Below are 12,683 nucleotides of genomic sequence, written 5' to 3'. Positions count from 1 at the left end.
GGCTGTGCCAGCCCATATTCTCAGGGCAGAAGAGGAAAAGGTGCTCTCATGACACCACTGCCAGTGCAGACTTTTAGCATTAAAGGAAGAAAAAGTGTAACCAATTCAATAAGTAAAAAATAGTATCTTTCTATTTTAATTAGCCTTTAAAAATTGCTAATGATGTTGAACTTTGTTGTTATTTTATCCCTTTGTATCTTTTGTGAAAAGCTGTGCTTTTTGACATTTTGTGTCTTGCTCAGCCTTTCACTCTAAAATCAGTTAATATTCACTCCATTCTCTCTCACTTTAATGTCTTATTTCTTACTGTAAATATCAAGTTCATCTAGATTTGACTTTTTGTCTGTGGTATAAGGGGAAGCTCCAACCTTGATTCTTTTCCCCCAGTTTTTCCAGTCACTTGTTTCCGTTGAACATTTAAAAAATGGTAGTGGCCTTCCTCACGTGATGGCCCAAACTGCACGTCTTCAGCCTTATAACCGGACATGAGCTTGGGGTCAAGACTCCCTACTGTAACGCACTTCACTGAGACGCCAGCCTGCTGGCGAGAAGCATCTCTGGTCTCCTCAGCCTGACCCAGAACCTTCCCTCCCCCCTCCTCTGATCTTCGCATATGGATCAGTCGATCCCCAGGGCCCACAGGGTAGACAGTGGGACCAGTTCCTAGAAATGACTAGAAATGTCCTCAAACAGCCTTAGGGGTTATAGCCACACTTTACAGAAGAGATGAGGCTCGCAGGCGGTGGGTCACGGGAGCAGGGACTCGGGGGCAGTGTGGTAGCGGGGCCGGCCAGTGCCTCTGGCCTGGAAGCCCCGGGGCCTGCCGCCCCTTCCCCGCAGCACCTTCTCTTCCCCGGGCCTGGCTCGCCAGCCCTTTGTTGTTCTGACCACTCAGCATTTGGGCTCCTCTGCCATGTGCTTCCTGAGGCATCACTGGAGGGGCTCGGATGAAGCATCTGCATCCCAGGTGAGCCCAGGTGACGCTTCCTGGGGATGCAGAAGGAGTGCAGTGGTCACGGAACTGTCTGCTGTCTCTGCCCTGGTCCCTCCACCCTCCTTGGGCCCAGGTCTCATGGGCCGCTCTCTTCTCTGCCTTCCTGCCAGCTCCCTGAGTGTCTGAGACTCAGGCCTGCTCTGTCCTTTGCTCGGAGGACATGGGGTGGGCCTTGGCCTCTGTGACCTCAGTCCTGGAACTGTGTGGCCGCCCTCTAAAGATTCCATCTTAGCTCCCTGCCCCCCCAGGGAATATCTGGCTTTTCCAGGTGGCCCGACCTGCTGTGGGAGCCTCACCTGGACGCAGCTGCCTCTGTGCAGCACCTTCTCACCTGCTGGGCAGCCTACCTGGGTGGTTCTCATGGCCAGGGCACATCCCAGCAGAGGGCGGTTGCTGCTGTCCAGCGGATGTGCCCAGCTCTCCTTAGTGGCGCTCAGGTTGATCGGAGCCACTCTGGTGGTGCCCTGCATGCACAGACAGGGGCTTGGGGAGGTTGGCCTCTGGCCCTGGAGTGAATGCGGGGGCTTGTTTCTCTACATCGCGGATGCCATTTTTTCCTTACTGTATGGGTGAGGTTTTCTTAGCGTGTAGGCACACCTTTCAAAGACTTGCTCTTTGGGCCGGAGGCCAGGCTGCATCGAATCTTGTCCTTCACAACAAGCCTCGGCCCGAGTTTTGTGAAATGCTGTTTTTATTTTGGTTTCTCAAGTGATTTAGTGTAGTTCCTTCTCACAGCAGCTGGGTTGGCGGGCACTGGGACGGGGTCTCCTTGGGGCACCTGCCAAGTATGTGGTTCAGGCTTCAGTCGCCAGCTCAGTGACCCTCTGTCCTCGGAGGGGGCAGGTGTGGTCTCAGGCCCTGGGGGAGAGGCCAGTGGGGAGGCTGCCATTGTCTCTGGGTCTCTGTGTTTCAGGAGAAGCTGGGAAATCAAACTGACCCAGGACTTCCTGACTTTTTCATCATTACTGCCAGCCAAGTTTTGGAAACCCCCTCAGGCCGCCCTGCAGGCAGGTCCCAGCAGGAGTCCTGCTCCAGAACAGCAGGCTAGATCTGGGGCCAGGGCTTCGGAGGTGCCACGCCCAGGCCTCACCTCGGAGACTGTGGTTCTGCAGGCTCACTCTGGGCCTGCATGGGTGTCATAGCTCCAGTGATGCTGGCGGCCACGGTTGAGACCCCAGCGAGTGTGTGAAGGGTGTGCTGTTCTCAGCCCCTGGGGTTCGGGGTCTTCCGATGGGCCCAGCTGCTGCCTGTCATTGGACTGTGTTTCTGGCCTCCAGGAGCTTGTGGCCAAGTTGGTGAGACAGTCAACACACTGGAAAAGAGTCAGCAGGAAGGCCTGGGGGCTTGTGGCTAGGTGAGCCAGATGGGGTGGGGGACTTGGAGAAGAGAGTGGGTATGAGGCCTGGGTCAGGAGTCAGTGAGGACTGGGTCGGGGGTCAGAGAGGCCTGGGTCAGGGGTCAGTGAGGCCTGGGTCAGGGGTCAGCAAGGTCTGGGTCAGGGAGGCCTGGGTTGGGCATCAGGGCCTTAGGTTGGCATGGGGGCTGTGCCCTTGGCCGCTTCTGCTCCTCTCTAGTGGGATCTGGGTGGAGTTTGGCATCCTGGCCCCACTGCTCTGCTCACGCCCTGGGGTGCTCTGGGCAGAGGCCTCTGAGGCAGGAGGCAGGGCAGCTGCTCCTTCATGCAGAGCTCCCTTTGGTCTCTGGACCCTGGATGAGTCTTACTGGGGAAGCAGGTGGTCCAGAAACTGTGGGCTTCTTGCTGGTGGCGGCTGAGGCCTCTGTGGAAGGGGGACACTGGCCATGCTCTGGAGGGAACCAGGGGACACACTCACGCCCCCGTGGTCCCTGGGGAGGGGTGTGCGGCATTTGGGGAAGCCCCACGTGTGACTCCATGGGGTCTCCCCTGCTGAGGGGTGTTGTGGGGCCCTGTCGTTCCCCCCCAGCTCCCTCCTACCATGGAGTCTGGAGGTCTGGGCATCCAGTGCTGGGGCCGCCACGTGTGAGAGGCCTCCCGGGCCGCTGGGGTGCGGCTGTGGGGGATGGCGGGCGCCCCCTGCTCCGGCTCCTCTGACACGTGGTTTCTTGACCTGCAGGTTCGGAAGGCGTTTCGAGTCGCCCCTCCTCTGGCAGAGTGTGGTCATGATCCTGACCATGCTGCTGATGCTGAAGCTGTGCACCGAGGTCCGCGTGGCCAGCGAGCTTGGTGTGAAGCGCCGGTTCTTTGCAGGTTGGTGATCAGCCGCTTTGGGAACGAAGCCCCCAAATCAGCAAGCAAAACTCGCCTGCTCTCGCGGGCGAAACAGAAGTCGCTCTCGTGCGTCGTTGTCTGAGCCACTTCTCTTTCACCCGCCAGCGCTGTTGCTGTAACTGGTGTGAGTGTTTTCACTATCTTAAGTGACTCTAATCAGACAGTTTATGATGTGAAACAATTCAAGATGACAGTTTCGTCACTGGAATTTGAGCGAGTCATTAACTGATCTTAACGTTTCAATCTTTGCTGTAACCATCCTGACACATGGATCTGAACTGGGACAGTTGGGGCATTTCTGGTGGTCTCTCTCCCGGCTGGATCCGGTCAGAGGAGGACAGCGCCTGTGAGTGAGTTTCCTCTCGACTTCATGCCTGGCTCGTCCGTAAAACACACCCTTTGTTTATGTCCAGCTGCACCTGAGCTGCCTGGGGTTGTTCTCACGTCCCTTGTAAGCCCACAGCCAGAGGGCTGCCTCTGTGGGTCCGGGCGGATCGTCACTCAGGGGGCGTGTGGGGCCACATGCACACCCCATGGATTTTTGGTGGCTCAGAAAATAGAAAAGACTTCTTCCTGGTTTTGCCTTTTCCTCTGAAAAAGCTCCTTCCGAGCTGGGCTCTGTGTGAACATGCGCCTGGCGGGCCTCTCGCGTGCAGGAGCGGATGTCTGTCTGCTGGTTTCCCTCCAGTGACAGATCTGGGCAGCTCTCTCACTTCCCGCCGACTGTGTGTCCAGTCTCAGCGGTGGCCCAGAGCGGCGTTTCTCCAGGGGCTGTCTAGTTTCGGGATTCCTGCGGCCATGCGGTCCTGCCCTGTGCGTTTTCCTGATACTCTTCTCCCCCCTCGAGTGGTCCCGGCACCTCGCGTGGCATCTGTCTTTGCAGTGAGGTCACGTGTGCTGACTTCAGTCTTGTAGCCAGTAGGTCGGCCTCCAGCCCTGGGGAGCAGCCTGGGCCAGATAGTGCCCGTCACGCCGCAGAGATGAGCCATGTGTTTCTGTGCTTTCTCCCCCGTATTCCCTCCTCCCAGCTCTGTTCTCGGCCCTCCCTGCTGGGGCCTGGGACTCACTTCTGGTCCTGCCTGGAAAGCAGGCTTTTCTCGCCTGCTGCCATTGGAGGTGAGGAGCCTGGCTCTTCACTTTCTCTTAGAAAACAAGCCTTCTGCCCTTCGCTCTGTGACCTGTGCCCCTCTGACCCTCACAGGGTCTTGTAGCCGACCGCAGAAGGGGCAGTGGAGGGTTATCAGCGCCCTCGTCCTCACCCGGGAGGGAGGAAAGGCCAGGAGGGGATGCTCGGTGCCCCGGGTTGCTCAGTCTCCTGTACTCGGGCTCTGGAACCTGAGACCGGGTTTCGTGACCTGGTTTGAAGCAGTGTGGGCTCTGGTGATGTAGGATGCAGATTCAGCCGGCGTGTGAGCCTCCAGCCCACGGAGCATACTGAGAGTTTGCCTTTTACGTGACCTCATGAATACAGAACACCTTCAGCAGCGCGTCTACGTGCTCCCTGCTGCGGTCTGCCACACGCTGAGGTCGGGGGCTCTGGGGGACTGTGGAGCTGGGAGCTGTGCCTCCTCTTGAGGCCTCTCGCCGGGAAAGCTCTTGATAAGAAAGGGAGCGGGGTGCTGGAGGTCTCCTGTTCTCTCTCGACTTCTAGAGTTCTGTGTAAATTCTCCCGAAAGGAGCATTTCTCTTTGGGTTAACTGGGGGTGAGTTAAAACGGCGAATCCTGGTTTCCAGGGATGGGGCTGGACTGTGAACTTTAACAGGCAACCCTCTCTGGTGAGCAGATAACGGCCCCACACAGGTCCACGCCCGGGAACTTTGATGTCGTCTCGCCTGGCACAGGGCTGTGCAGGGGTGCTTCCAGCTGGGCCGAGAGTGGGGAGCCTGGGTGGCCTGAGGGCATCACGGGCCCTTCGAGTGGAGGAGGAGGAGAAGCGGTCAGAGGTGGACGTGCTGGCTCTGAAGGAGGTGCAGGGCCATGAGCCAGAGGCTCGTGGGCTCGGGCCCCTGGAGCTGGGATGGCCTCATCTTGCAGCGGTAAGGACACGGGACCACGGTTCTCCAGCCACGAGGACCTGCATTCTGCCAACACGTTGAAAGAGCGGGAACCGAGTTCTTGCCTGGACCCTCCAGAAGGACCGTGTCCTGAGTTTAGCCTGTGACACTGTGTGAGGCTCCTGGCCTCCCAGGCTGGGAGATGATGAGCCCATGCTGTGGGAACTCGTTTGGGCAGTGAACACGGCCTCTTCCCTGAGGTTGTGGAAGCTCTGCGGGCTGTGCCGTCAGGGCTGGAGTTTGCAGGCATCCATGTGAGCAGAGGCTGAGCGGCCTTGGCTGCTCCCGGGTGGTGCTGGGCCTGCAGGTGGAGCCGCCCGGCCGCATACCCCTCTCAGTCGGCTCTCGGGGAGGATGCGGGCCAAGCCTCATGACCTGGGCTGCCTGCTGGGCCCCAGACAGAGTCCACTTTTAAACTCCGCTTGTGGGGCACCCTGAACGTGCGTGAGGTTCTTGAGAGTCTTGTTGTCAGCACTTTAGATGCTTGAATCCAGGTCAGATTCACGTGTTTCCGTGTCTGCTGCGTGTGGGACGCGCAGGTCCAGCGTACGCCTACGGGAGGCTTTTAGTGCAGCAGGTGGGTTTGTTTCCGCTCACCTGCCAGAAGTGTGGGGGCATGAAAAACGCAGCCGCTCAGGCCGAAAGACTCTGGAGTGGAGTCACAGGGCCCGCAGGCTCAGCCTCACACTGAAGTGAGGAACGAAGAAACCTCTGAATAGCTGTGTTTGTGTGTGCCTGTAGGATGGACAGCCTGAAAAAGAAAAGCTTAAATGTTTTCCAACTAACTTTTTTGGCGGTTTTTAATTTTGAATTAAATTCAACTTGAAAGTTAAGATTAAAGAAACATGAATAGTATTAAGGAGAAAAAATAGGTTACTTAAAAAATTAAATATGTAATTTGTTACAAACAACAATTCGTGCTCCTTGTAGACATTTGGGAAGACAGAGGAAGACAAGGAAAATAAAATGCTTTCCGTCCCACCACCCGGAGGTGACCACTTTGAACCTTTGGGCACACTTTCCCAGTTTTTCTTTGTTTCTTTTACAGTCAGACTGTCACAAAATGGGGATCCTTTTCAAAATTAGGATCAAGCTTTTTACGTCTGTTCCACTGGCAGTTTTCTCCCTGCCCCTGCTCTAGCGGGTAGGGCTGGGTGTGGGGTCCACCCCTCCTCGAGGTGTCCTGGGGACCCAGCCTCCCAGGGTGGCCTGGGCCCAGGTGGGGTCGCATCCCCAGGATCGACGATGCCTCTCCCCACCGCGGCTGTGTGTTCCAGGGACAAGCTGGCTGAAGCAGCTAATGTGTGCCCACCGTGTAGCTGTGCATTCGGAGTGAGCCTGGTCTGTCTTGTGTGTGCTGTGCTTTTCCTTTTTACCTTTAACCTTTTGTGGAGAATTTCAAACATACACAAGAGCAGGGAGAGCAGTGTATGACCGCGTCCACCGCCAGCCTGGACCCTGTTTACATCCTCTTCCTGTGGTTTTGAAGCAAATCCCAGACATATTGGTTTTTTTTTTCTCCCCAAATCCCCCCAGTACATAGCTGTATATTTTAGTTGTGAGTCCTTCTAGTTGTGGCATGTGGGACGCCGCCTCAGCATGGCCTGACGAGTGGTGCCCTGTCCCCGCCCAGGATCCAAACTGGCAAAACCCTGGGCCACCAAAGCCGAGCGCGAGAACTTAACCCCTCGGCCATGGGGCCGGCTCCCCCAGACACATCCTATTTGTAGATAGTTTATAATGCATCTCCACAAGATAAGGACTTAAAAAAAAATAACCCCAATACTATTGTCACCCATAAAAATTAATAATCCCTTATCAAATATGAATTTGTGTGTGAATTTCCAGCTGTCTCACCCATCATCCATTTCTGGATCTGTCAACTGGCTTGTTTCCTCGAGTCGGGCTGCACACTGTGGTTGTTTCCCAGCTTTTTGTTGTTGCTCTTGATTTGTCCTTTAATCTGCAGCTTCCCCCAACTCCCTTTCCTCCTTGAAACGCATCTGTTGTTGAAACGAGGTCTCGTTTGCTCTGCTCGTGTGGTCGGTGGATGGTGGGCCGGCAGCAGTGTCCTGCAGCCTGTTAGAAATGCAGAATCTCGACCTCATCCGGACTGTGGAACCAGATCTGCATTTTGACAGACTCCTGAGGCTCCCTGCAGGCTGCATTTTGCAGATCCCTGTGGGGACCCTGCCTGGCTGCTGCTGATGCCCCGTGGTAGGCGACCCCGCCTCTGTCTCTGGTTTGCCTGTGAAAGAACGTTTTTTCAAAGAAAACCAGACCACAGGCCTGGCCAGAGCAGGAGTGGTCCTCTTGCTTTCGCAGGACCATCGTGTTCTCCCGGAGGCGCGTGTTTGACTGGTGGCTTCTTGGGTGTCAGTGGTGCTGGGCGCTGAGTGCGTGGCTGTGCGTCACGGGGGCTGCGGGTGTTGGTGTCAGACTTTGCTCGCCTGTCAGCTGGGGTGCTTCTCTGAAGAGCGAGCTCCTTGCAGATGTGACTTAGTCATCCAGCATACGATTTGTAAAGGGAGGGTAGGTCGACGCCTGCCTCTTTCTCTTTGTTCTCCGGTCTTCAGATTGTTCCCTGGTGTCTTGTGGTGGTGACCACGTTTGTGTTCACGTTGCTATGAGTGATGGATTTAAACATATTTGACGCCTTGCTCTTGATGGCTGCTGTTCTTGTGGCCCTCTCTGGTCAGTGGGAGCCTCTTCAGTCGGCCTGCTCCACGGAGCCCTATGGCTCCTGCCCCAGACCTGGAGTCAGCCATTGCTCCGGCAGCCGTCTGGATGTGGCGTCTGGAGATCACAGTCTGGGCGCTGGGCACTGGCTGGATCGAGATCGTCTTTTAGCTTCTTCAGGGGACGCAGCTCGGAGGTCGTCAGTAGATGCGCCGCTGCAGGCGTGCACGCTGGTTCTTCCAGGCTGACCCCTACGAGCCCTGGATTGCGGCTCTGATCTTCCACTCGCTGCTCTGGGATCTCAGAACAATGGGACCTTGCAGAGTCATCGCACACCTGCCTTCCCTGTTGCTCACAGCAGTTCCATAACGAGGCCGAGGCTGAGAGCCAGGCTCCCGAGAAGGTCTCTTGTCAGGGGGTCTTGAGGATCACGGGTCTGACCGTCAGATGACCATTTCATAGTCGTTAGGAATGGTGCCTCTGTGGGTGTGCCACCAGCAGATACATAGCTCGGTTCACTGTTCCATCTTATTTGAGAAGCAAAATTGTCTGTGGCTCAAAGTCAGGTGGTTGAATTCATTTGACATTTGCCTCAAATCTCAACACACAGAGTTCCAGAACAGAATTGGCTGGGGAGTTGGGTGGAGGATGGGGAGTGACTGCCAGTGGGTACAGAGTTTCTTTATAGGGTGATGAAATTGTTCTAAAATTAGATAGTGATGGTGGTTGCACAACTCTGTGAATATACTGAAAGTTATTGAATTGTATACTTTAAAAGAGTGAATTTTTTATGGCATGTAATTATATCTCAGTAAAGCTGTAAAAAAAATGTTGGGGGGAGCTGGCTTAGTGGCATAGTGGTCAAGTTCACATGCTGTGCTTTGGTGGCCCAGGGATTGGGAGTTTGGATCCTGGGTGCAGACCTGCACACTGCTCATCAAGCCATGCTGTGGCAGTGTCCCACATACAAAACAGGGGAAGATTGCCACAGGTGTTAGTTCAGCAACAATCTTCCTCACCAAAAAAAAAAAAAAAATTGAGGAGGGTCACATACTATTCTGAGAATGAAGGCTGGGGACCTCCCCACAAAGGTAAAATGTTGATCCACAAACCATTCTGTGTTTTTCGGGGGATTATCAGTCCTTAGACATCAGGTCACAGGAATCCTGTATTGTCCTGCCCACTGCCCCTACACTGATGCAGGCTTGGCTACCCGTATCGTCTGGACTCTTCTGAGTTTTGCCTGGATCACTGCAATCTTACCTCCTCCTGGTCCCCATCACCCTGCATCCTGCCTGCCTGCCGCCATCGACCCCTCCCCACCCATGTGCGCTCTTCCACCCCGCAGTCTCTCTAGCGCACACGTTCTTCCTGTGCCCACCGCAGTGGGTTTCACATTGTGACAAGGGCCTAAAGCCCCTGGGAAGCAGCTGATGGTCTGGCCTCATGTCATCCAAGCAGCCTTCCGCCCTGCTGGCCCCGTCCTGGCCTCTGGCCGTCCAGAACAACCAATGCTCGGCTGTCTCAGCTCACGCTGGGACTTCTGCCTCATCGTCTTTCATTCCAGTCTCTGGCTGCTCAACAAGTTAGTCCCAAACTTGGTGACTCGAAAGGACATTTTTGCTCACGAATCTGCAGTTCAGCAGAGCTTGGTAGGGACAGCCCTGTCAGCCAGCTGCTTGGTCTGTCTCTCTCACTCTCAGTCCTCGCTCAGCCCTCGCTCAAGTGTCTGGCTCTCGGCTGGACCCTCCACACGTGGCCTCCCCATGTGGCCTGTGCTTCCTCACAACGTGGCAGCTGGAGAGAACCGTGGAAGCTGTATCTTTTTAAAGATCCAGTCTTGGACATCACACAGGGTTGCCTCTGTGGACTGGAGTGGTCATAGGCCCGCTCGCAATCAAGGGGAGAACGTAGAACCACCTCCTGATCACGTGGTGAGAGTCTGCGGACCGTGTGGGACTGGAAACGTTGCAGGGGCCATTTTTGATCCTCTGTGCCTGGCTGCAGTTTGTGTTGAGTACAGATTTATGGAATGTGATTGTTGAAAATATTTCTCATGTCTCTTAGCTTCAGGACTCACTCTTCTCCAGTCCGTCCTACACAAGGATGTTTTCTAAACTAGATCTGATCATGTTGCTTTCCAGCCGGGAAGCCTTAGGCAGCTCGACGTTGTGCATGGGCAAGAGTCTGATGTGCTCTGTCACTCTTCCCACCCTGACGTGCTCCCCTCCCCACCTGCTGCTTGCTGCTGCACCATCGCTTATGTCCCAGTAACCCTGCAACCACTCACGCTCACCCTCCTGTGCCTCTATCCTGGCCTGCTCTGCCCCTGCAAAGCTCTGTCCGTCAGCTGTGCATCATCAAGCCTGGAGATGAGAAGGGAAACAGCATCTGATCTGCACAAGCAGCTAAACTGAGCCCTGTCTCCCGAATCCTTGCTCCTCCCCGTCCCACTTCCCCCTCCCTCCTTCCCTCCCTCCCTGTTTTGGGACCTTGATCTTTAGAGGAGGTGCCAGTGAATGGTGAAATTAGTCTAAATCTAAGAAATAGGAGCAAAAAGCTGAGAAAACCTGGCCAACTCTGGGTCATCAGAACCCAGAAGATCCAGGAGGTGGGTGGTGCTAGGGAGGAGGCTGGGGTGAGGAGAGGAGGTTGCGTGGTGCCATGTTATTGGTTTGTAAAACCCTTGGGACTCCTTTCTGAGCATCTGTGAGCATCTGTTGTCCCCAGGTCCAGGCAACAAGGTCTGGTATTTGCTTTTAGCTGTTTACCTGCATCATTTCCATTTTTAGGTAGAGTCTGCATTGCCTGGGGCGTACGACCCACAACCTTTGACCCCACCTCTGCTTTCTGGTCCCAGTGACTCACTCCAGCCTCACTGTTCTGTTTAGCCACCTTCCATCCTGGGCCCCACCTGAGGTGCTCTGGCTGTGTCCTTCAGGGCCTCGACTGCTGTCCCGGGTGGACAGAGTTGGGGGGTCTCAGTGGGGGTGGGCTGCTGGCGGCAGGAGCAAGGTGCCTCAGAATTGAGTTGTCACCTGCTGAGTCTGTGCTCCTGGCTGGCCACGGGAGGGGGCCGCTGCCCAGCATGCTCCCTGACTCGGTGTCATGCGGCGTTGCCACTGGGCCACGTGCTGGTCCAGCTCCCGAGTTGAACCCGCTCCCCTTTTACAGCGGGCACTTTGTCCAGTGCACTCAGAAAGCAGCTCGATCAGGCAGCCTTCTGGGGAGTTCTGACCCTGGAACAGCTCCACGGCAGCCAAGCTTGTGTGCAGATGAGTTTCTGGGGAAGAAGTAGCGTGTCTGACTTTCTCTCAGCGTAGCAGATGCGTGGTGGGCTTTGTGCCACCTCGGATCTTAGAATTTGAATGAAACAGGGTAACTTTTCATTTTTGGCCCCACATTTCCTCCCCCTGCCTCAAGCACTTATTTTAGAAGAGAGTTGGGTTTGGAGAAAAATAGTTCAGAAGTGGATTTCTTAATGCACAGAAAACAAAATCTTGTGGTCTTTGTGTTCCGATGGTTTTTTAAAAGAAAAGCACAAAGGGCTGGGAGACACAGCTGCTTACCAGAGTTAAAACCCGTCTGTTTTTGTCTTTTCTCTCCTTCCTCTCTGTTTCTCTCTCAAATGTAGCTGCAGATAATAAGGATGAAGAGATCAGAGCCCCCCCCAGGCGGTCGTATCTGGGTACGTACACGCTGCACGAGGCGCCCCAGAACGCTCGTCCCGCTGCCTTCTCTGCAGCTTTGTTCCCACTGACATCACTTCTGCCTGTGCCTCCTCGCGACCGTGCATGAGTCGTTTCACCAGCGTGGCCTCCTCTCCAGCAAACTAACCAGTCCTCAGCCTGCTGTTTCCAAGCATGAAGTAGTTCCTAGAAGGCTGCCCGTTCTCCATGCGTGTGCACGTGTGTGTGTGTGCACGTGTGTGTGTGTGTGTGTGTGAGAGAGAGAGAGAGAGAGGGGCGGGAAGAAAGAAATTATCACTGTGTAAGTTTTGTGATTCTTTTGTTGAATTTATCCCAAAGTATTTTGTTCTTTTTGATGCTATGGTAAATGGGATTGTCATCTTAATTTCATTTTGGATTGTTCGTTGCTACTTTGTAGAAATAAAACTGGTTTTCACATATTGATCTTGTATCCTGCAGCCTTGCTGACTCGTTCATTAGTTCTGATAGCTCTTTAGTGGGTGCTTGAGGGTTTCCTGTGTGCAAGATGACGTCGTCTGCAAATAAAGAGAGTTTACTTCTTCCTTTCCAGTCAGATGCCTTTATTTCTCTTTCTTGGCTAGAAGTGGAGAGAGGACATGCTTGTCCCATTCCTGATCTCATTGAGAATGTGTTTCGTCTTCACCCTTAGTGTCATGTCAGCATGGGCTTTACATGGTGCCCTTTATTAGACAGTCAGTGTCCTTCTCTTCTGACTTTGTTGAGTGTTTTTTTCTTTTTGGTGAGGAATCACTTCCTCTTTTTGCTTGAGGAAGATTGGCCCTGAGCTAACATCTGTGCCTGTCTTTCCTCTATTTTGTATGTGAGACTCCTCCACGTCATGGCTGGTGAGTGGAGTAGGTCTGCACCTGGGGTCGGAACCCATGAACCCAGGCTGCTGAAGTGGAGCTGCGGGGCCAGACCCTGTTGAGGGTTTTTATTGTGGAAGGATGTTGACGTCTGTCAAATGCTTCTCTGTATCTGTTGAGACGATTGTGTG

The 12,683-nt window shown here is 54.5% G+C and overlaps 1 protein-coding gene and 1 long non-coding RNA gene across 11 annotated transcripts in view; one reads left to right on the top strand and one right to left on the bottom strand.

Moving 5' to 3' along the window:
- SLC66A2 (solute carrier family 66 member 2) overlaps positions 1-12,683 on the top strand; it is a 97,841-nt gene that overhangs the window by 3,503 nt on the left and 81,655 nt on the right. For 6 of the 10 annotated variants that reach the window (XR_011441652.1, XR_011441651.1, XR_011441649.1 and 3 more), the window contains exons 2-3: positions 3,088-3,221; positions 11,611-11,664. Coding sequence is in view for 5 of the 10 variants with exons in the window: in XM_070275889.1 (XP_070131990.1) it covers positions 3,088-3,221; positions 11,611-11,664 (188 nt within the window). In the remaining 5 variants the exon portion in view is untranslated. The remainder of the gene's footprint in view (positions 1-3,087; positions 3,222-11,610; positions 11,665-12,683) is intronic. The other 4 variants (XR_011441653.1, XM_070275890.1, XM_023648036.2 and 1 more) reach the window with 1 other exon arrangement.
- LOC138925453 (uncharacterized) lies at positions 3,087-10,844 on the bottom strand. Its single transcript, XR_011441658.1, has 2 exons — positions 7,155-10,844; positions 3,087-6,048 (listed from the first exon to the last, which is right to left on the bottom strand). It is a non-coding gene; the product is annotated as an uncharacterized lncRNA (long non-coding RNA).

The sequence above is a fragment of the Equus caballus genome, chromosome 8 (assembly GCF_041296265.1).
Source record: "Equus caballus isolate H_3958 breed thoroughbred chromosome 8, TB-T2T, whole genome shotgun sequence".
NCBI classification, from domain to species: Eukaryota; Metazoa; Chordata; class Mammalia; order Perissodactyla; family Equidae; genus Equus; species Equus caballus.
The sequence above is the reverse complement of the archived record's forward strand: the minus strand, read 5'-3'. Positions and strand labels throughout refer to the sequence as shown.